The sequence below is a fragment of the Crassostrea angulata genome, chromosome 8 (assembly GCF_025612915.1).
Source record: "Crassostrea angulata isolate pt1a10 chromosome 8, ASM2561291v2, whole genome shotgun sequence".
Classification (NCBI taxonomy): domain Eukaryota; kingdom Metazoa; phylum Mollusca; class Bivalvia; order Ostreida; family Ostreidae; genus Magallana; species Magallana angulata.
This window is the reverse complement of record NC_069118.1, coordinates 36,885,732-36,907,973: the sequence shown is the minus strand read 5'-3', so window position 1 is coordinate 36,907,973 and position 22,242 is coordinate 36,885,732. Positions and strand designations below refer to the sequence as shown.

At 34.8% G+C, this 22,242-nt stretch overlaps 1 protein-coding gene and 1 long non-coding RNA gene across 3 annotated transcripts in view; one reads left to right on the top strand and one right to left on the bottom strand.

Annotated features, from left to right (window-relative positions):
- The first annotated feature begins 83 nt into the window (after positions 1–83).
- LOC128158841 (uncharacterized) lies at positions 84–2,145 on the top strand. The gene is made up of 3 exons (XR_008240048.1): positions 84–200; positions 1,424–1,704; positions 1,913–2,145. It is a non-coding gene; the product is annotated as an uncharacterized LOC128158841 (long non-coding RNA).
- A 112-nt stretch (positions 2,146–2,257) lies between these two features.
- LOC128158840 (trichohyalin-like) overlaps positions 2,258–22,242 on the bottom strand; it is a 34,082-nt gene continuing 14,097 nt past the window's right edge. The window contains exons 17-51 of one of the 2 annotated variants that reach the window (XM_052821809.1): positions 21,319–21,522; positions 20,998–21,188; positions 20,337–20,462; positions 19,933–20,089; positions 19,542–19,655; positions 19,193–19,303; positions 18,809–18,962; positions 18,581–18,698; positions 18,259–18,433; positions 17,874–18,064; positions 17,015–17,218; positions 16,796–16,919; positions 16,490–16,603; positions 15,857–15,972; positions 15,492–15,664; positions 14,962–15,169; positions 14,479–14,634; positions 14,040–14,195; positions 13,343–13,528; positions 12,833–12,995; positions 12,393–12,553; positions 11,695–11,915; positions 11,302–11,459; positions 10,995–11,134; positions 10,527–10,719; positions 10,294–10,436; positions 9,979–10,180; positions 8,129–8,208; positions 7,834–8,019; positions 6,851–6,979; positions 5,952–6,101; positions 5,568–5,672; positions 5,028–5,123; positions 3,957–3,971; positions 2,258–2,716 (exon numbers count right to left, since the gene is read on the bottom strand). In XM_052821809.1, coding sequence (XP_052677769.1) covers positions 2,687–2,716; positions 3,957–3,971; positions 5,028–5,123; positions 5,568–5,672; positions 5,952–6,101; positions 6,851–6,979; positions 7,834–8,019; positions 8,129–8,208; positions 9,979–10,180; positions 10,294–10,436; positions 10,527–10,719; positions 10,995–11,134; positions 11,302–11,459; positions 11,695–11,915; positions 12,393–12,553; positions 12,833–12,995; positions 13,343–13,528; positions 14,040–14,195; positions 14,479–14,634; positions 14,962–15,169; positions 15,492–15,664; positions 15,857–15,972; positions 16,490–16,603; positions 16,796–16,919; positions 17,015–17,218; positions 17,874–18,064; positions 18,259–18,433; positions 18,581–18,698; positions 18,809–18,962; positions 19,193–19,303; positions 19,542–19,655; positions 19,933–20,089; positions 20,337–20,462; positions 20,998–21,188; positions 21,319–21,522 — 5,150 coding nt within the window. In that variant the 3' untranslated portion in view covers positions 2,258–2,686. The remainder of the gene's footprint in view (positions 2,717–3,956; positions 3,972–5,027; positions 5,124–5,567; positions 5,673–5,951; positions 6,102–6,850; positions 6,980–7,833; positions 8,020–8,128; positions 8,209–9,978; positions 10,181–10,293; positions 10,437–10,526; positions 10,720–10,994; positions 11,135–11,301; positions 11,460–11,694; positions 11,916–12,392; positions 12,554–12,832; positions 12,996–13,342; positions 13,529–14,039; positions 14,196–14,478; positions 14,635–14,961; positions 15,170–15,491; positions 15,665–15,856; positions 15,973–16,489; positions 16,604–16,795; positions 16,920–17,014; positions 17,219–17,873; positions 18,065–18,258; positions 18,434–18,580; positions 18,699–18,808; positions 18,963–19,192; positions 19,304–19,541; positions 19,656–19,932; positions 20,090–20,336; positions 20,463–20,997; positions 21,189–21,318; positions 21,523–22,242) is intronic. The other variant, XM_052821810.1, reaches the window with a different exon arrangement.

Below are 22,242 nucleotides of genomic sequence, written 5' to 3'. Positions count from 1 at the left end.
TATCTATTAACATTGCGAAATACATAATATTAGTCTGCAATTTAGCAATATTCGCATCGATATATGTATTGTCATTGCGAAATACATAATATTAGTCTGCAATTTAGCAATATTCGCATCGATATATGTATTGTCATTGCGAAATACATAATATTAGTCTGCAATTTAGCAATATTCGGAATATGTCAAAATGCTTGCATGTAAGTAAAACCATATATTATAACATGTCAGTTTTTATGAAAAATGAAAATGTTTTCCTCTGTAAAATTGGATCCCCAATGTAACCCCACCCTACTCCTCAAGACGTTTGAATCTACATTATCTGAGGTTGTTTTCACTTAAGTTACAGCTTTTCTATGCTAATGGTTTTTTAAAGAAGATTTTAAACATAAATTCTCTAAACATTCCTATGTGAATTTTGCCCCCCCCCCCCCTCACCCCACGTTGTCACCCCATCCTACCCCCGGCCTTGAACAAACTTGAATCTACCCTACCTGAGGATACTTTCACTCAAGTTTCAGCTTTCCTGGCAAATTGTTTTCTGAGAAATGTCTCTCTATATACTCCTATGAAAAATTCGACCCCCCCCCCCCCCCATTGTAGCCCTACCCTTTCCCGTGGGGTAATGATTTTTACAACTTTGAATCTACACTACCTGAGGATGCTTCCATCCAAGTTTTAGCTTTCCTGGCTGATGAGTCTCTGGGAAGATTTTTAATGGTTTACTCATATGTAAAAATATCGCCCCACCCAACACCCGGGGGTCATGTTTTTCACAACTTTGAATCTATTCCACCTTACAATACTTCCATCAAAATTTCAGCTTTCCTGGCTGATGAGTTTCTGAGAAAATGCCAAGTTTAAAAAAAAGTTTGGTTCTTTTAAGGGGCCATCTCATAGATTTTCAACGGCGTAAAATTTGTACTTTTTCTTTTGTTATTTCTATTTCTTATAATACACTCCTACAAAGCTTCATTTTATCATAATGTCATAAAAGCACAATGGCAACGCTCACCTTCCGTACAACGGAAAAATCGTTTAAAAAATAAAATTTTCCTTAAAAAATCTAAATATTTTCATCCGTATTTTGTTTATTGTGTTCAATTTTATGAATGATATAGAAAAAAATTCATTAAAAGCATATATACACTGTGTTTTACTTGAATGCGCAAAAACGTGCTCAATGAAAACTCAAACTGGATTCTTAAAAAGTTTTATACTCTCTAAACAATGGACTATGACAATATATTTATAGATTTCTACGGGAAAATTCCTCAGATGTAAATATTAAATCTTTGCATGGGTATAAGTACATTGTAGCCATCTTGGCGTTATAATCGAGGTAATTGATACATGTATTGGTTAAAGCAATACAACAAGATTTTTTGACCAAGCTGCAGGTCTTCAGCTCTTTTTTTAATAGTATTACACCAGAAGCTCCCAGGTCGTCCATCCGATTTTGTTTATACCTGGAGCTACAGACCTGCAGCCATGCAAAGTCGAAATACGGAATGACTGCAGCAGCCTAGTGCAGGCTCCATTGATTAATATCCAAGTTGGTCGTGACTTGAGTGGCCAATGTGCGGCCATGACCCAGCACTGTGGTTCCAGACTATCTACACTCGTGTTGTGTCACCGTGGGTGGTGTCCTCAGACATGGACACTGTTTGGAGAGGACCAAGTTTCTTGCCGACCGAACTTTAGGTATTGGTTTAGTTTATTGGACTAAGCACAAAATCATACGATTTATCAAGTACATATAGAAATGCATTATCAATGTTTAACGAACTCAATACTGAGCTGAAAATCACATTGAAATTCTTAAGAACTTAAATACATGTATTATGAATTCGACTAAAAACTTTATCATCTGGACGCATCTGTAAAATTATAATGATTGTTCACTTTTCAGTCGAAAGTGACAAGAGTTTTGGCAAGTGTTAACCATGGTTAATCGGTACTGGTAATTGCAATCATGATGCTTTATTAAATTTGAGGGTGTTTTACAATGATTTAAGTCGATTACGGATACTTCTAATTCGGTACATTTTTTGAAATCAAGTGTATTTTGACTTGCTCGCCCAAAGCTGGGCATGGTGGCGGGACAGCGTACTTCGTGTTTAATCAGAAGATTTATGCAGATATTCTATCACATGTATTGTAACTGATCCAGCTCTTGGAATCTGGATCCCCCTTACATTTTTATCAAGTTTTCCAGACTAACCAACCAGGAGACAACACCAGCAGGAGCTATAAGTTCGATTAATGTTTTTAATGTATTTCAAATAAATGGTAATCATTGACAAGATTAATTGATTTGTGTTATTAATTAATAATTAATATACATAACCCCTGGCCAGCAGGGGGCATAACTGTATAAAAAATTTCATTGCACATTAGTATTTTACATTGTATAGTATATCACATTATATATGGACGGAAACATTGTACATTATTATCTAAATAATTATCTAAAAATCAATGAATATGAATAAAATATAGACCAACATTATAACTATGTCTGTATACAAATTATAGGTTCAAAGTAGGAAGGACTGGATTTCTAAGTCATCATTATTCATGTACATCAACTATCAAACACATGTAAAACGGTGTCCAGTGTTCATCCAAGTAAATTATTCTTTAGACTGCACAGCCATGGATTCAGAATTAACCAATGACATCGCTACTTCTTTATGGATGGTTTTAGCTCCGGCTATATAAAAAGACAACAAAGTTATTTAAATACAGATTAATAGATTTATGATTCTTGCCATTTGTAAGTCAATAAAAATCGAGAAAACAATTTTACAAAAGCAGGTGACTTTCACCAATTAATTTAGCTAAGAACAAATGTTTATTCAGTCCAATACTAGTTTTGCAGTGCACTATCCCATAATGTTTGCACATCAGCATGCTTTCCACCACAGACTGTGAATTGGCATGTGGCAGTTACATGTAAGTCAACAAAAGGTGCACACTTGATCAGTACATGTAAATTAATAATACCAAAAGAGGGGGCTAGGTACTGTTAGTGAAGTTGTCTTCATATAACTAATTAAAAACAAAATTTGACACATTCAATCCACCATAACATTAACCAAAAAAAAAAACAAAACCCAGCAAGGACATGCTCACATCTACCCACCTGACAACATCCATTAAGTTTACTGCTAACTAGCTTTTCTGCTCTGCTTGATCCCAGAAGTTTAGTTTGAATTTAAATTTAAACTTACATTTTTTAAAAGAAAAAAAAAAAGAAAACATTTAATATATTTTATCAGATCATCTCATTCACCATACCTTTCTTACCCCCAAGGATTTATATTAAGGTTTTTTTTTATATTATTAGTAACACATATCAGATACCTGCAATTTTAAAATCTGTAAACTTTTTATTCCTGTCTGATTGGTAATCACCCCTATCTTTACCCTGCTGCCTTCCTTGACCTCATGATTTGGAGCTAAGGTACAGGTATGAATTTAAAAAAAATATTTAATGGTTTCTTTCAAAATAATTTGTTTCAATTCATTAGTATGGTGATCTTAAAGCCACTATTTGTGTCCTAAGAAGGGGTATGTGGTTTGAACAAACTTAAATCTACCAGTTAAATAAGATGATGACATAAAAAGTTTTTGATATTACTGCAAAGTTATATGGTTATAGGGAAGACTTCACCTTATTTTCATTCCAAATTATATTTCCTTGGAAATGGCCTGACCCTTCATTTGAAAAAATGATAATAAAACAAGAGGCCTTAAAACCAAGTTTTGTTGATACTGGAGGTGGGGTTCTGGGGAAGATTCAGATATGGAACAAGTTGGTATGTAAATGGAAGGACAGACACACAGACAGACAGTCATTGAACAGAAAAAGCTAATTTAAAGCTTTGGATTAGTTGAACTTAAAACCCAAAAGTAACAAAACATCAACAGTAGTATAAAACACTAGCTACCTCTTCTTCATCCTCCTGATGCAGGTGCATTAAAAAATACAAGTTTATATTTTAATCATTCATTTAGAAAGAATGACATGAACCATACACTGAATTAAACATAACAGTGAATAAATACAGTGCCTGTTTGGGAGGGTAACTGTTGAAATTGACACCCCGAGAAAACTATTGTCAACCGACGCGAAGCGGAGGTTGACAATGGTTTTCGAGGGGTGTCAATTTCAACAGTTACCCTCCCGAACAGGCACTATTTATTTTATTATACTGAATGTCTTATTTAACTGCTTTTATATAGAAATGAAGTGAATTCTACGGCGAACCGTAAGCGCATAATTTAAGCGCATGTAACAATTTGTTGTGTTACCCGTTGCCAAGTGTGTTGCTAACGCTGAGGGTAATAGAACGGATTACCAACTGGGTCTAAACCAATCAGATTTCAGTTTTTAACATGGAAGTATAATAACATACGATGTATTTAAAGGGGCATGGTCACGATTTTGGTCAAATTTTATTTTTCTGTTTTTATTACTTACAATGCTTTAGGAATGCATTTCTAATGATCAAATGAAATTTGAGAGTCAGTCGTAGAGTTAAATGCAAGATACAGACCTCACAATTCTCTGCCATGTAAACAAGGCTCTGCCCTGTTTTTGTTTACATAGGTTCAATAAACCAGAAAAAACACCTTTTTCAATTTAAGCTGTATATTTGTCTATCTTCTATTCATTTTAAGCATAAAAACAGTTTCTTATGTTTAACACATTTATTTTAGGTCTAAAACTGAAAATTTTCACTTCAACATTTAAAATGTAAACAAATGCTTTGTTTTTATAGCAGAGAATTGCAAGCTCTGTAACTCACTTATAACTCAACGAATGATGCTATAATTTTCATTGGCTATTAAAAATGCCTAATGGAAGCATTGTTCACATCAAAATCGGAAAAATAGATTTTGACAAAAGTTGTGACCATGCCCCTTTAAATTATAAATCATTTTCACAATAATATACGAATAAAAGGAATTGTGTGATGCTACGACAGCTGTCCACTGACTGATGCCGCCCCACCCACCTCCTCTATGGCGTCCTGCTTCCTCTTGCCGGGGCTCTTAGATCGCTCTCTCTTGATTCGCTCCTTCATCCTCTCTAACTGCTTCTCCTTCTCATCCTATTAAATCAATAAGAAAGAAACCTTTTAAAAAATCGACACTTTTTAAAGTCCTGTCTTTAACCATGAATAATATTTACAAAGTACAATGAAATCACGTAGACAGTAACTGAATTGATGAAAATTTTTTTAATTAAATGTACATGTACTTAATGGTAAAATCCATGTATTAGTTTGATTTAAGTGAAACAAACAAATACATTAAAGTACTCTGATAATGATGTGTTCGTTATAATTATTGCAAAGAACTGCATAATCAAAATATTGCAATTAATAACTACAGCAGTTAAACTATAATGATGTAGCACTGTCAGCTGTAAGCCCATGATGTGAGCTGTAAGCCCATGATGTGAGCTGTAAGCCCAAGATGTGAGCTGTAAGCTCAAGAGATGAGCTGTAAGCCCATGATGTGAGCTGTAAGCCCTGTGACGATGTGAACTGAACCTGTTTTGCTGCCAGAAGGTTTGTCTTCTGTCGTTCACCCAGGCTCAGCAGGCTCTGAACCTCCGCCTGTTTCTTGCTCTGTCTCTCTGCAAGCCTCCTTTTGAGCTGTAAATGAACAATTAATTCTTACAAATCTTACATGAAAAAAATGTATAATAATCCACATTTACAAATAATGATACCTAATTATTAAAACATATTTATGGACTTGATGAATAAAATGTCTAAATGTTTAAAGCTACAATATGTGAAATTAACTTTAGTAAATAACAGTTTAAAGTTAAAATACTCATTAAATGTATGGTTGATTTGATGGGTGCTTTGTTAACCATCCAGTATAAAATAAGATCACGTTTGAATCACTGTTGGTAGGTTTTGACTGACCATTTCCTCCTGCTTGCGCTGACTCTCCTGTTTGTGCTGTAGGACGGCCGTCTGCTCTCTCATCAGTTTGGTGTACGTGTCCTGCTTCTCCTTGTCAGACACCGTCACATCTAGGGCCGTCTTCTCACGCTTCATTGACGCAAATGGATTCTGTGTACAAAGAACGATATAGTCTTAGCGACCTAATATCAAATAGATGGTCCGTAACGGTATATAAATGATGCACTCATGAGGATTTCACATAATTCAGAAAATTTCACATGAATTTAAAGTGCATATTATATGACTGTAAGATCTAGCACAGCTTTTTGTAAGAAATTCATGTGAAAATTTTTATACAAGAAATTTATGTTTGCGAGAAAATTTCATACGAAGTTCATGTGAATGCTTAATTTTCTCAGGTGAACTTTGACACATATTGACTGTGTATTGGAAATCAGCTTGTAGTATCTTGCAAATGCATGAAATGCAAATATTAGTTATTTATTTTCAAAGTCTAATGGGCAAATATTTAAATGAAACTGGACTTCCTACCTAAAATCAAAATTTGAAAGTGATCAACAACAATAGATCAACCAAATATTTGCTTTAATAAATTTTCATACCGGTATTATTTTTAAATATTTCAATTTAAAACCATAGTGAAAATATTCAAGAAACCTACAATGGTGTGATCACATGACAGAATGATGGAATGAGCGATCCAAAGATATACCATTATGCTGTATCTAAAGATTGATTTTCTTGGAACTTTATCTACTTCTCTGCTGTATCCCTTCATTCATGACATAGCTTAGCCAATGTAATTGTAAGTCTAGATTGACTTACACTTTCTTTAGCTAAATAATGTTTTGAGTGAGTTGCACAGTACTTAGTTAATAATGTCTACATTGACGTACACTATCCTTGGTACTAGGTCTGGAGAACCTCTCCTCATCTGTCAGTGACCTCTTGACCCCTTCATCCTCTTCCTCATCTTGGCTGGTTCTCTTCCGCGCTTGTCTTCTGGCTTCCAATCTCTTCTGAAGCTGCCAGTGGACATTTCATTTTTGTACAACTCTATCATAGTTAAATTGTTTACAAAAACTCATTTTTCATGTACTACATAGAAAAAATCAGGACTGAACAATGATGAGATGGTTTATGTTCTGTACTAGGTTACCTTTATGTTTATCAGAACAACTGAATTAAATCAAAATGTAAAATTTTTATCTGCATTTACCGGTACAATTAAGATTGAACAATACTATACTCTGTCCCAAGATATTCTGGATTCACATTTGGCTTAATTGCTTGATATTTATAAATACCTCAGGATTCAGACGATGTTCATTTAAAAGTATGAAACATTTCCAAGATTTCTCAGTCGAAACGCCCCTGTTAGCTTATCAGGTTTCAATATAATGCTAAAAAATGTGATGTCTACGGAGATTTTGTATTGCAGCAAGCCCGGATGATAACGTTGAAAATTTGCGCGATGTATTCCGAATGGAGAAAAGATGTAAACATTCCCCATTATAAATCTCCGTAAGGAATCTGTTTTCGTTCCTGTGAATTTTTTCAGAGTGAAAATGATGTGTCAATGAAATTATCTTGGAAAATATCCCTTCCAACTACTTCATTTGCACTTCTTTCACAGGTATGTGTATTTTTAATAAAAATCGTGCAAATGTGCTGCATAAATATCTTGGGACAGACTATAGAAGATGAGTTATGATAAGTAGTGTGGGTATAAATTCTGTGCTGGTTGCACTCTGTACAATATGCAAGTTTATTTCATTCATGTATCAAAAGAAAAAGACCTAAATAATTCTACTTTGTGGAATCCCTTTGTGACGATCATGCACAAATCATTCAGACACACCACTTGCTCTGCCCTTACCTCTGAGCTTTGATGACTTCGTTCCTTTTCCTGCGATTCTTTCTGTTTTTTCTGTCGACTCTCAGAGATCAGAACAAGCTGGGCCGCCCTGATCTCCTCGCTCTCTTTCTCCTCCATCTGACGTCTACGAGCCGACAATTTTTCCATCATTTTCTTCCTCTGTTGTTCTAGATCAGCTGCCATTGCCTAATATCACACAGCCACAAATCATGTTCATCATCATAGACAACAATCAGTCATGCATGAGATATGTTAGATACAGTATCAGAGAGGGACGATAGTCTGTTAAACTTACCTTCCTCTTGAGTTCCTGTTCATGCTCCAATTGTTTCAGGGCCGACTGTAATTCCTCCTCCGAAGCGTTCTCTGATTTAGCTTCAAAAACAGAGAATAAGCATGAGACTTCAGCCTACCTTTATTTATCAAAGCATTCAAATACCAAAAATTTTATGTCTTAAATTATATAATCATTACAAAGACTTTACTTTAGATTTTAATTTGCTTCACTATATTTTATTACTATGGTGGCTATACAGATAATTTAATTTTACATGAAGCAACAAATGGTAACATTGAAAAAAAAAAAGATATAATGAAAAATTCAGTGAGTGAAAAAAAATTTTCTTTTACATTTAAAGGGACTTAGACATGACATGCTCTCAAATTTTTCAAAATTTATTGTTTCATTTTTAATGTCTAGCATGGTCAATTTCTTATGCTTTGTCAAAATTTGAAAGTCAAATATTGAGGTACAAGCGAGTTAAAGAGGTTAGAATTCTTTGTATTGTAAACAAAGCTCGAGCCCTGTCATTGTTTTTAATTATATGTATTCTATTGGTATAAGTTTCAATCTAATGTTTTTTGTTGTTTATAAAAATTATTTATGAAGACATTCATTTGAATCAGTTTATCTTGTTTGCCTCAATTATTTTGTCAAAGAAATGGTAATTTCTTTACGTTACATAAATTCTAAAGAAATATAACATTCCAGCTTTGTTTACATGACACCAACTTCTTTCCTCTTTATCTCACTTGAAACTTGATTTCTAACATTGAAATTTTGGTAAATCTTTCGAAATACACAAGTAAACTATTTCTTACATAAAAATTAAAAATATTTTTTTTCATCTGAGATCATGTCCAAGTCCCTTTAATAAATGGTATTCACAAGCATTGCATATAGAGAATTATCTCATGCAGCTATATAAAAAATTAAAATAATACAAAAGCATTGGCTATACAAATTTTTTTATAACTTTTAAAACATAAAAACACTGGAAAATTCTTTTATGCTTGTACTATACAAGAGAAAATTGAATGATGTGTCAACAAATACATGTATACCAAGTGACAGTTAAAATGATGGTTCCTATTAGTATGACCATGTGCATATAGATAACAGAGACCACACACAACGTAATTTACCTCTTGATATTATATTAACATCAAATTTAAATTCATCATTCATTGCTAAAGTTTTAAAAAGATCTATTGCCAGGTAAATGATCAAAATCTTAGTATTTTTTATTTAAGGAAAAATGTTAAAATTGACTAAAGTTTAACATATAGTATTTCTTCAGAATAATTTTCACAAGAATACAACAGCAAAAGCTTGATGTGTAATCTTTAAGGTTTCAGCATATTTGACCATCTTATCTTAATTATTTGAAAAGTCCTTTTTCCATTTATGTTAATGCAATACATGTAGTTATCTCTGTTGAAGAAAGCCATTTCAGAAGCTGTTTTACATTACTTTGAAATAACCATAATAAGAACTCTTCAAGAAAAGGTGATTCAATGAATTCTAGTAAAACTACATTGTGTCTGTCCTTATAAGAGATGAAAAGGGAGTATGGGTCATCTTGTGTTCACATGTGTGCATGTCAATTGCAAAACTTACATTTCTTAACTGGAATACACCATGGACAAAAGAAAAAAACAAAATAAGCAAGAAACAATCGTGAGCTGACACCAAACCTTCACATTTTGTGTATGCAAAATCTTTACAAATAAGCTTACAACAATAACTTTAGCTTTGATTGAAATGACTGCACTCAAATCCCTGTGATACATGAATTTTTCTTGATATCTTTGATTTTGACTGAAAAAAGATTCCATGTCACACAAACGTTTAATCAGACTCACCTTCAGCAATCAGCATGGCCTTTTCCTTCTTCCAATCTTCCTCCATGTTAGCCATTGTCTTGTCCAGAATCTCCAGTCCCGCCTCCTCTCCCATGGGATCCGATCCGGATAACTGGAACAACATCCCAGTCAGGGCATCAAACCAGCCCTCACGCTTCGCAATACGCTGGACACGTTTCACTTCCTGCAACTCCGTCTCTTCCTGAATGAAAAATATATCTGAATCAAACATCATAAGAACATTTGCATCATCTTCTTTAGAAGTTTTATTAATAAAGAAATAAAAAATATTGACTGCACAGGAAAAATATTCACCATATCCTGCATCAGATTTTGAACTGTGGCACTTTCAGTTGCTTGCTTTTCTTGAAGGTCTGCCAACAACACCACACTTAGATCCTCCAAACTTTCTTCATCAGACATTTTTGGGTTTTGAGCCCTGTGTGACTGTTCCTCCACTACAAAAAACAATATTGTCATCATCATCATCATCATCATCATGGTCGATGTCATCATCGTCACCATCACCTATATAACTATGAACTTACACTGAAGTTTGTACACCATGGCCTCCGTCAGGATGGCCTGATGCTCACTGCGTCGTTGTGCTACTTCTTTAAACATCACATCTTTCTCTGACTTTGACAAGTTCCCTTCATCAGTATGGAGAGCAGCCTGCATGGAGACCTGCTTCCATGTTCTTTCATCTTTCTCCAGTTTAAGTAACTGAGTTTTCAAATCCTGAGTGAAATATGAAGATTCTTTTTTTGTTATGTAAGAATTTGATTGATACCAGAAATATTCATGTTAATAAATATACAGCTGAAATTTTTTTGAAAGTAGTTACTCTGAAGCTCTTAGTTTTATTTTACTTACCATTAAGCTGTGTTTTTTTAAATATCTATTGAGCTGCAAGTCTTTTCTAATGATTACTATTGAGCAGTATAGGATTTTCAATGCTTTCTGTTGAACTGTAAGCTTTTAGAAAATTACATGTATTTATCTATAAGCCGTACCTGAGCTGTCATTTGCTTTGCCTCCCTAATAATGGCGGCACTATTCCTGGCCGTCTGTATGATGTCCATCAATACATTCCTCTCTTCTGTCTGACGCTGATCAAGTGCTTCCAAAATGGCAGTTTGAACTGAGGACAAATCTGCAAAATAAAGTACACATACCATCTAAATCAAACAATCCATTAAAATTGAAGCCCACATGTACTGATGAACCACAGTATACTGTCCGATTGTATAAATCTCAAAACACAGGTATGTGACTTCATTGTAACAGAATTGAGGTACATACTAACAAATAACAACCCACCCTGTGTCTGTGCCATGTCCTCCAGCTGTTCCAGGTCATCCTCGCTCCTCAACCTCACCTCCTCACTGACTTCCTCTTTTTTCTGCTGTAACTTCCTCTTTCTTGCTTCAAGCCTCTCTTTGGCCAAAGCCTTCATTCTCTCTCTCTCTTCCTTAATACTGTTTGTAATAAATGTACATAATTATAAGAAACGCTCTAAACTTGTGAAGAAATTTAGATTGGTAATTAAGGTGTTGCAATATCAGAATTATGTTTTTAAAAAAAATATGACGTTTTAAAATATTTAATTGCATATGCAGCTACTGAGAAATATGACAGTAACTCAACAATACTACTGTTCTGTAAACATTTTTAAAATACATGTATGGGGGGGGGGGGTCTTAGAAGACTCACGTTCGTTTGACATTTTCTTCATTTTCTCTGGCTTGACTGACTATGATTGCAGCAGACTCAAACTTTTCCTCTCGGGCGAGTTTGCGTCGCTCGTGCTGTAGGCGGGCTATGGCTAGCTGACGTTCCCTCTCCTGGTCTATTCTGTTGTGCTGGTTTTTAAGAGCCTTCAGGAGTTTAGCTTTTTCATCTTCCAACATAAGGTTAAGGTTCTCCAACACATTCTGAATTGTTTAATCAACATTAAAACATTGTGATGCAGATGACTTGCTGATCTAACACTGAATTCATGAAGCAATTCATCCACAGTGTCAAACAATATATTTAAAATGATGATCTTACACTGAATTTATGGGTTAATTCATCAATAGGGACAAACAATATCTTTTATTTTTTAAGCATCAATCAAAACCAAGGTATAGATGTAACAGTTACATATGGTACATGTACTATATTACATGAACTCTATATCAAGTTATTATCATGACGGTCCATTTTTTGCTTTTTTTTTTTAATTAATTTTGCAAAAAAATGAAATATGCAGAAATAATGTTTGATATTGTACACTTTTAGAAACTTTTAAAACAAAAATTAAAATATATTACCGGAAAGCAAAATTTTTAATAAGAAAGGTATTACACAAATTTTGTGATGCACAAAAATTCCAGATCCCTCTATCAACTACAAATACTTGTACTCACAATCCTCCTCTGTTTACCCTGGGCCTTCCTCTGCTCCTCGAGGAGCCTGTTGACTGTCTCCTCATCGGTGGGCAGCCCCTGCTCCTCCCTCTCTCTGATCAGCTCCTCTCTCCTCTTGTCTGCATCCTTCTTGTCCTCAGGACCAAGAATTTGGTCCAACACTAGGAAGCAAATCCATTGAACATTCATTAATACAGTCATTAATACAAATACATGAAGGTGTGAGTGGTTTCAAAATGTGCAAGGATGTGGTTTTTTAATAAACATATTCTAAAACATTATAAGGTTGAGATGATAATATATTATTAGGATTTTTATATTATACATAGTATATGGTTAGATATTTGATGATAATTACAATATTTAATTCATAGAAACCTTATTGGATTTTTAAAAGGCGTTACAATTAAAGAATTTCAAATCATGAGCTAAAATCCTACATTCATCATTTTCCAAAACTTTCTCAAATATAGCGGCAGCCTCCTCTACATTCCCTTCCTGTCTAAGTTTTCTCTCCTTCATTTTTAATTCCACAATCTTTTGTTGTTTCTCAGCATCTGAGAGTTTGTTCCATTCATCTTCTCCCATCTCCTCTTTTAATGCCTTTAAGCAACACAATACCGGTATTACATCATGTGTAATTTATGTTAATCAAGTAGTGTAAAACAATTAACTTTTATTTGTGTGCAATAAATTTTCGCAAGATTTGTGAGAGCATTGTCGTTGTAAATATCTCTCGCCATGAAACAGTACAAGTCCTTTCAGTTAGAGCATTACATCAACATGGGTGTAAAGAAGGCTTGGTCGCAAAAGTTAGTGTCTGTGAACCAATTAATTCCTGATTAATGGCAAAATGAAGTCATCACACATAAAAGTTAGTTTACAGTAACTTGTACAGCAATAAGTTAATACACTGTAGATGGTTTCAGTGTTGTATGCCAGTCACTTACTGCTTCTATCAGTTTGTCCTTAAGGGCATCATATTTATCTTCAAGTGCCTGAATCAGTTCCTCCTCTCCCTCCTCCATATTGTCCCTTTTTGATTGGTCTAATAGAACATGTGACACGTTGTCATGGAATCCTTCATCTTCTACCATGGATTGCATTTTCACCATTTGCTGTAGTGTTCCTATATCCTGTATTATATATAAAGACTGCAAGTTTTAAAGAATATAGATTGCTTTGAATAAGTATTTAACTTAAGAAAATGTTTACCATTTTAAATGTCATAGTACATTAACAATTAGCCCTAAGCTTTTGAAATAAGCAAAAATAATCAAAACATCTCAGAAGTCATTGATACTAATTTTTGTATGTGTCTTATAAGTCAGGCATCAATTTAAACAATTTTTTAAAATTTATGGCCAAATCACCCACTATTTGCTAAAATTTCATGATATTAAAATGTTTTAGTGCAATGCCGGTTGAGAAATTGATAAAGATCCAAATGATCTGACATTTAATGGCTTTTATGTTAAGATCATTTAATCAGATACTTTGAGAATATGCATTTATAGTTTCTAATATATATATATTGGAATACCATTAAATAAAAGTAATATATTGCTCGTAATTTTCAGGCAATTTTTTTCTAAGTTTACGCTAGCTTCATGTTTTTACAGGAAAGCAGTCCCATCTTAACCTCACCTTGTTGTCTAGATCAGACAGTATCATTGATGCCTCAGCATCCTGCCACAGCTGGAGGTTAGACAGAATGTGAACTTTGACCTCTTCTTCAGTTTTTGTTTGTCCTTCTTCTTGGTATTTTTGTAAATTTGATTGAATTAGATAACAAGCTGCCTCCTGCAACAAAACAATGGGGAAATCTTTTACAATCATCACAGCTAGTTACAGAAGAATTTAAATAAGACGTAAAACTACTTCCATCAATTATATACATGTATGAATATATTTAGCCAATGAACTTTGCACCTAAAAATCTCTGGTACTGGTAGTTCAAACATGAGATACATTGGACTGTCCTTTTGTCAATGATGTAAATGCAAGAGGCATTCTGTAACCAGATTGTTCTTCAAAAGTGAAAAAGCTACCCTCCAAGATGGAATCAGTGAAGTTTGTGACAAACCTTAAGGATGTTGGTCAGCTGTGTCTGCTCCCGGCTCCCTGCCTGTCTCCAGTGTTTACGGAGTTCTCTTAGCTCGTACAGCTTGTCCTGTCTCTGTTCCTCTGTCATTGTTGCGGCTGCCTGTTTGATGTCACTCGTGGAGGCTTCGTCTAGCAGCTACAAATAAAGGACACGTTATCTACAACATAAACCATTATATGCAGGGTTCTTTCTAAAAATTAGGTATCTAAGAAATTATCTATAAAATTTGTTTCTCTACTTTTTTGGAATATGAAATACAACACATGTACCTATCTATAAATGCATGTACATATTCTTGCCAAAATAGGGTAAATTACAAATATGACATGTGCACATATCTACCATAGCATGACATCAAAGACAATTATCAATACATGTATTCCCTATAATGAAAAATTTTGCAAAAACCCAACAATTAAGCAAAATCTGTACCCCCCTCCCTGTGTTAGTGACTGACTCTACCTGTATGAGGAGATCTCTCTCGTGTCTGTGTCTTCTGTCTATGGCCATGTTGAGTGACTCCTGAAGCTCCATCCTATCATCTGTCTCATGGTTGATGGCTTCCTCTGGAGTTGTCTTTCCCTCCCTCCGTCTGCGCCGGGTCGCTTCGATTCTCTCCCTGGCCAGTCTCTCCTGCCTTTGTCTCTCCTCATCAGTCACCTCCTGTTGTCTAAATTCAATCACAACACATGAAATTATAACCTTGATTATAGGATTGTTTACATTTATTTTACAACAACATCTGTCAGATACAAATTTTATAAATATGGTACCTAAATGACAAAAATAATGAAAGTTTGTCTGTGAAAAATTACTTCGTTTGAAATTTTTAAATTACTGGTAAGCCAAAACATAAAGATTGAAATTCCAAGCCAATTCTCAATACTACCGTAGTTTACCAAATATACTGTACTTAAGAATGAAATAAATGCATCATAACATGATATTTAACACTACGGTAGTTTATGAACCAGATCAAGATTCAAACTTACTTTTTTTTGTGCTCCTCAGCCAGACCTAACACTAGAGCAGCTGAATCAAACTTGTCTTCATTGCGAGCCCTGCGCTCTGCTCGCTTGAGTTTCATCAGCTGTAGTTGCCGAGCCTTTTCTTTGCTCAGTCTGTCATCTCCTTCTCCAATCTGTCTCAGCAACTCTGCCTTTTCCTGCAACATAAACAGACCAGAGAAAGTCATAGCTAGTCCTCCTGTTATCTCAGAAAGGCTGGTTAATGGCTTAAAAAAACCTGGAATATATTGATTTTATTTTTCTGATGTCATTTGATATCACAGCCAATGTGCATCATGTGAGACACAATCGCCTGTGTAGGAATTAGATAGGATGCTCCAGCCCTCTACCTTCTCAAAGTGGTGCTCCAGCTCCAGCAGGATGTTCTTCCTGCCCTTCCTCTCTTCCTCCTCCTCTTCCTCTATCTCCTGTCTCTCCAGCTTATTACACTCAGCCTCAGACATTCCTAGGTGTAGCAATCACATACATATACAATTGTAGACCTTTAAAGCTAGGTGCATTTGCTGGACAGTATACATAAAACAAGATGCTTTTGTTGAAGACTTAATGTATTTGTTGGAGACTGTGTAGGCAAAGTTAAAAAGTAACCTTGACAGTTATGAATATTCTTGGAATTTACCAGAAATAAGTCATGTACAATATATCTTGCCTTCATATTTTAATTGAGGACAGAATAGATTAAGTTATATCTCCTCTTGGTCAAGTTTATAAACAATAAACAACTTTGATATAAATACAGTCTTGAGGGTAGCTAAATATGAAATTTATGATTGAATACTATAATTTCTATTTGACCTTAAATTTTATTTACATTGCCTGCAGAAATGGCCTTTCAGACTGTCAAGTACATGTAAGGTTTTCTATCATGTGTAGTCTGAACTGTAATGATATTTTTTTGAAATGACAACGATGATTCAATGCCTTTGAGATTATCTTAAAATATTATAAAGAGCTAAATGAACCTTGAGCCAGTCTCTTCTTCTTTCTCTCCAGCCTCTCTCTGAGCTTTCTCTGTTGTTCTTCTTTGTTTTCTCCCATAAGTCTCTTTAAAGTCTCTTGATTGTCCAGAGCATCCCCTTTTGAAAACAGACGGTTTATTCATTAACATTGTTTCGCTTTACTACGTAGTATTTCTTTTCATATATATTGTATATATCAAATGTTCTTGTTTTAAGGCTAACGGTATTTTAAGTTGATCAATGATAATAAATTGTAGCAGTAAAAATAGTACATGTAATTCAAAATTGATTCAAAACATAATGGAATACCTAGGATTTGAGAGATTTCATCAAACTTTCCCTCCCTTCTCAGCTGCCTCTCTTTGAGTTTCAGTTCCATCATTTTCTTTTGTCTCTCCAGTTCCGACATTCTCTGCCATTCTGATTCTCCAAGCTGTTTGTTCATAAAAATACATTCCGTTTAAATTTACATAATTACTGAAGTTGAACATAAAGTTACACTGCAAAAGACCAGTGAGTGGCCCTGACCTGCTTTATGAGGGCCTCTGCCAGGAGTTTATCCCTCAGAGCGTCATACTTCCCCTCTAGAGCCTCCATCAGGTCAGCCTCTGTATCCGTGCTCACATCTAGACACATCTCGGGGGAGAGAACCACATGTGCCAGATTGTCTCTGCTATTCAGCTTGCGGTCGTTGATTTGAACTATCTGCATCTTCTGCAATTCTTCAGCATCCTATGATTTGGAGAAAGTACAAGTTTCAAAAAGCTATTCTCAAATTCCTTATATTACGCGAGTACTTAATTCCACTGGATTGTATAAAATCGCGAATGTAGACATATTTTCTCTTTCTCTTATGGTTCTCAATTATCAGGAAATAATGGTGTGATTTTAAAATCCGCGGAGGGTGCTTCTCGTGATTTTACACGGATATTAATTCCTTGCGTTTCATTAGGAATCTAGTATACAGTATACATAGTTATACTTCAGAATTTGAAAGAAGAAATTGTTTCATAATTAATCAACAAAAGATATTGAAAGAACTATTCAAATAACCGCTGCCTCAATGGAACTTTGCATAGCAGACTATTGTTATGTGATGCTAACTAGAGCTATTCATGCTGGATTGATGACCTTGGCTGGGACTTTTATAAAATGACATATACTATATCAGAGATGACCTTGGTCAAATGACCTTTGGGCAGGGTCAAGATATATCCTAAGGTCAAAGCAACCTGTGTGCCAAGTATGACCTTCTGATGTATCTTCTATTTAATATGAATTCATGAACTGGACACAGAATAGGGATAAATTAACAGACAGACAAATAAATTTGTTTCCTGCATACTCCTCTTTAATACAGCGGTATCTGTTTGTCTTACTGACTGACCTTTGGCATTAACTTCTGTAGCAGTCTCTCGGCTTCCCTGTTCTGTGCCAGAATGAGTTCTGCCATCATGACTTCATGGATTTCCTTGTCTGTGGCCTCTGCTTTCTGGTCACTGCTCATCCTTTGGCGACAAAGCTCTCGCTTTATGACAAATCCCTCCTGTAGAATTATGTCATGTTCCTTTTGTTTTTCTGGTGAGAAATAAGACCATAACTAACCATATTTATTATGTAAATGAGATGTACATGTAACTTCTGATTGTTGATATTAAGTTTTTTAAAGGTTGTGATAACTGATATTCAGCTGGAACTTTCAAAATCATCATACAGAAATTATTACATGTATACATTTAAGATAAACAATGGTTAGACTTCCATGAATATACCTTTTGCTATGGACTCTCGCTTGGACAGGAGTCGAGACAGTTGGTCCTTCCTCTGCTGCTGTGACATCATCATCACTTCTTGTTGCATCTTGTTATCCGCTGACATCTCAACAAGAAGCTTGAATTGGTCTTGCTCACTAAGATGCTTGAACTCCAGCAGTTCCATTACAGCATTCTAAACAAAGACCAGAATTTTTAAGTGGAAATTGCATTTGTCATTGATTATCATATTTGTACAAGCATTAATAAATAAAATTGAAAATTATACTATACTAGTGACTTTATTTAAATTGTATTATTTAGAAAAATCATAGTTACATACCATCTGTGCCAGTAGACCAGGCTCTCTGCTGACTTGGTCTCTGTAGCTGGTCTTTTTAGCTGTAGATGACATTTTGTGTCTAGCGACTCTTTCATAGCGTGCCTTGTCACCAGTCATCCTACATATAGAGAGTTTTGCACAGCAACTTTTTTAAAGATTAATATACAATGTGGAAGAAAAAACCTTATAAATAAATAGTAAAAAGATGCAATGTTTTGACTTATCTACCTGGGTTTTCCCTCCTCCATTTGTCTCTCGGCTAGTCCTACTACAGTTGCCGAGACAAGAAACCTGCCACTGTTTTGGCTGAGTAGGGTCTCCCTGGTTAGACGTACGATACAAATCAGCTGATCCTGCTCACCCATGTACTCCTCATTTAGTCCTAAAACATCCAAAACTTGTTATCAGTTATGGTATCTCTACATTGACTTTTAGAATTAATTAACTACATTTGTGAATTAAAGCAACATATACTTCTGTGAATCAGCATCAAACAACAACAGATAAAATTAAGAGTAACTGTTGTGAATTACCATCAGAATACTGACTTTTGAAAAACAAAAAAAATATAATTCCAAGGATTCAAAGATCATTGATACTGTCTTGTCTAACCTTTCAGTTTCTGGAGGATACTCTTTTTCTCCGATTCGAACCTGAGCCACAGATTGAGCAGTGGGTTCTTCATGATCTGCTCCTCCTCTGTGGGTTCAGGGATCCAGTCCTCTGTGAGTAAACAATTGATCAACTCAGGTAAAGTTAGTACAATGTACGTTTTGGAAAAGTTTTTAGAGTTCAATCACTATTTACTAACTTACTATTACAATGATCACTATTTACTAACTCACTATTACAATCACTATTCTAACTATTTACTTATTTCAATAATGTGTTTAACATATGGTTTAACATCGTAAAAATTTTATAAAACCTTCCCCCAATAAGATTCATGAGATCAACATACCCTCTGTGTCCCTGACAAGTTCTAGGAAAAGAAATCGATGAACACCCATAATGCTGGAAAATGTCTTGTCCAAATGGAAACCTTCCAAGACCTCAATCAAGCCAACATTATTACCTGCAACAAAATAAACCAATACCATTGAATTGATTTCCATACATGTAACTTGTCCTCATTAATTTACACTTACTGTAATCTAAAAGAAGGAATTTCAATACAATTTTCTGTTTTTCAATGCAATTCTTTTGTACAAATTTTATATCCAAGTTGTAAAACATTTTGACTAACATTTTTATTTCATTAACTAAACTTCAGCTAACAGTTTGGATATTCAACGAAATAATGTCATTGCGTTTCACCAACTTATTGATAGTACTCGCTCCCTATTACCCACCCTCTCGCCGGAGGAGCTCCACCTCCTGTGTCAGGGCCCGTAACTGCTGCTGTTTCTCCTTGTCTGCCATCTTGTTCCAGGCGGCCTCACCATGTTTATGAATCAGAGTTTCCGTCAGTAGAGCTGCCTGCACACTCTCATATTTGTGTTGAAGTGCCTGTTACATGTAACAACGTTTGTATTTTTTTTATATTAAGCAGATTCTTCTTTCGACATGTAAATGTTTCCTACTTGCTGAAGTTCTATTTTGTTACCAAAAGCATACTGAATTTTTTAGTGTCATAAAATCTGATAAAAATCATGATCCATAATTGAGTGTAAATTGAAGCACACATTCCACTGTATATATGTGTATATTGACTAGTGAGTGCTCTAGGTTCTGAGTGTCGGGGATTGATTCTCACCGTGAGCAGCTCCTGTTGGTGAGTCTTACTCTCACTCTGAGTCAGCACAATCAGCACGTTAGGGACCGCCCTATTCTCTCGCTTCTCCCTCTCCTCCGTCCTCAGGTCCCTCAAATCTTCCTCACTCTTTAAAACAAAAAACCAGTCATTATTAATGATTATTACTTTAAAAATTATCTGACATGCTATGAAAAAAAATCAGAAAATTTATTTTTCACTATCAAAGAATCTATTCTATAAACTTTGAACTAATAATGACACACATCACTCTTAAAATATTCTATTTATGTAAGACAATGGAAAAAGTAATGCAGAGTTAGAAATAAAAAGGGGATATAACTATTTGAGATAGAAATATATAATTGGACAAAAATACACATTCTTTTACCAGTATATTAAAATATAAATTTGCCTGACTGTGAAATTATGAAATGTAATGTAAGAGGAATTCATTTAAAAAAAAAAAAAGAACAACTGAATTGAACTCTGAAACCCTAATTTTCATATCACAAGCTGACACTTAAACGAACTAGATAGGCTCTCTCACAAAAAAAATTTACGTAGACGATAAGAATAATTTTGTCACAAAACAAGGTTTCCTATTTATCATTAAATCTGTACCATCTTAAAAACAACAGATCTATTATAAAAGTTCTAGTACCAGGTTGAGTAGGTTTTCCAGTATGGCTGCGATCTCATTGTCTTGTTCCTCCTGCAGATCTTTGAGTATGCTAACGGTGACGTCGTCTTTAGTTGGCTCTCGTCTGGTCTCTTTTTGAATTTGTTGCTTCTTACAAACATATCTAATGGCCACAGCCTCCTCCAAAATGGAGGTGTATTCCTCTTGATCATCTGTCAAATATTGTTACGTATCTGTTTAGTTTTAAACTCTGATTTTATTTTTTTTTTGTTTTATTACATTTAAATATATGTGTATCTTCTAAACAATAAAAAAAAGGATATGTTTCCATCTCCAGTATACCTTGGTTGGATAGATCCAGCCTCCTGCGTTTGGTGTGGAGCTCGGCGAGGCGGGCCTTGGTTTCTGGTTCGGCCATCATGGCCGCCGCCTCCCTAAGGTCGTCCATGCTATCATCCTGTAGGAACTGTAACAGGTGCTCCCTCTCCCCCTCCTGACGCGACAGTACCTCCCGCAGGTAACACAGCTGCCAGCCCGTCGTGTCTCCTACACAAAAACCACACAGTCAGTCATCAGTTCAATACTTTGCTTCTATACTTAGTATCTATTCTTCTTGGTTATAGTTTTTCTTAATATAGATAACAAAATCTATCAATTGTTTGGGAAAAGTCTTCACTTGACATTGTCAAAGCCATAATTCTTCACTTAAAGCCTTTAACAGTTCATTTAAAATAAAATCCTTTTTTATTTTTCAAGAAACAACATCTGAAACTTTCCTCGTATGCTATTTTGAGTTACTTTCTGCAAAAAGATTACCAGTTTAGAGAGAAACACCCATAATCTATAAAATGTTGATTAGGCTTTATATAATACAATCTTGGGGTTCAGTTACCCTATGCCTGCATGATAGACCTATATTACATGTAGCTATGGGAACAGTTAGTGTACAGGTTATATACATGTACATGGGAACAGTTAGTGTACATGTAATATACATGTACAAGTAGTTATGGGAACAGTTAGTGTATATGAAATATACATAAAGCTATGGGAACAGTTAGTGTACATGTAATATACATGTACATGTAGCTATGGGAACAATTAGTGTACATGAAATATACATAAAGCTATGGGAACAGTTATTGTACATGTTGTAAATGATTACCAACCATTTTTATATGTAAGGTTATTATATGCAAATGTTGATTTATTATTATACAAGACAGAAAATGGGGTTGTTTGTTAAACCAGACTTTTTTAAAATCA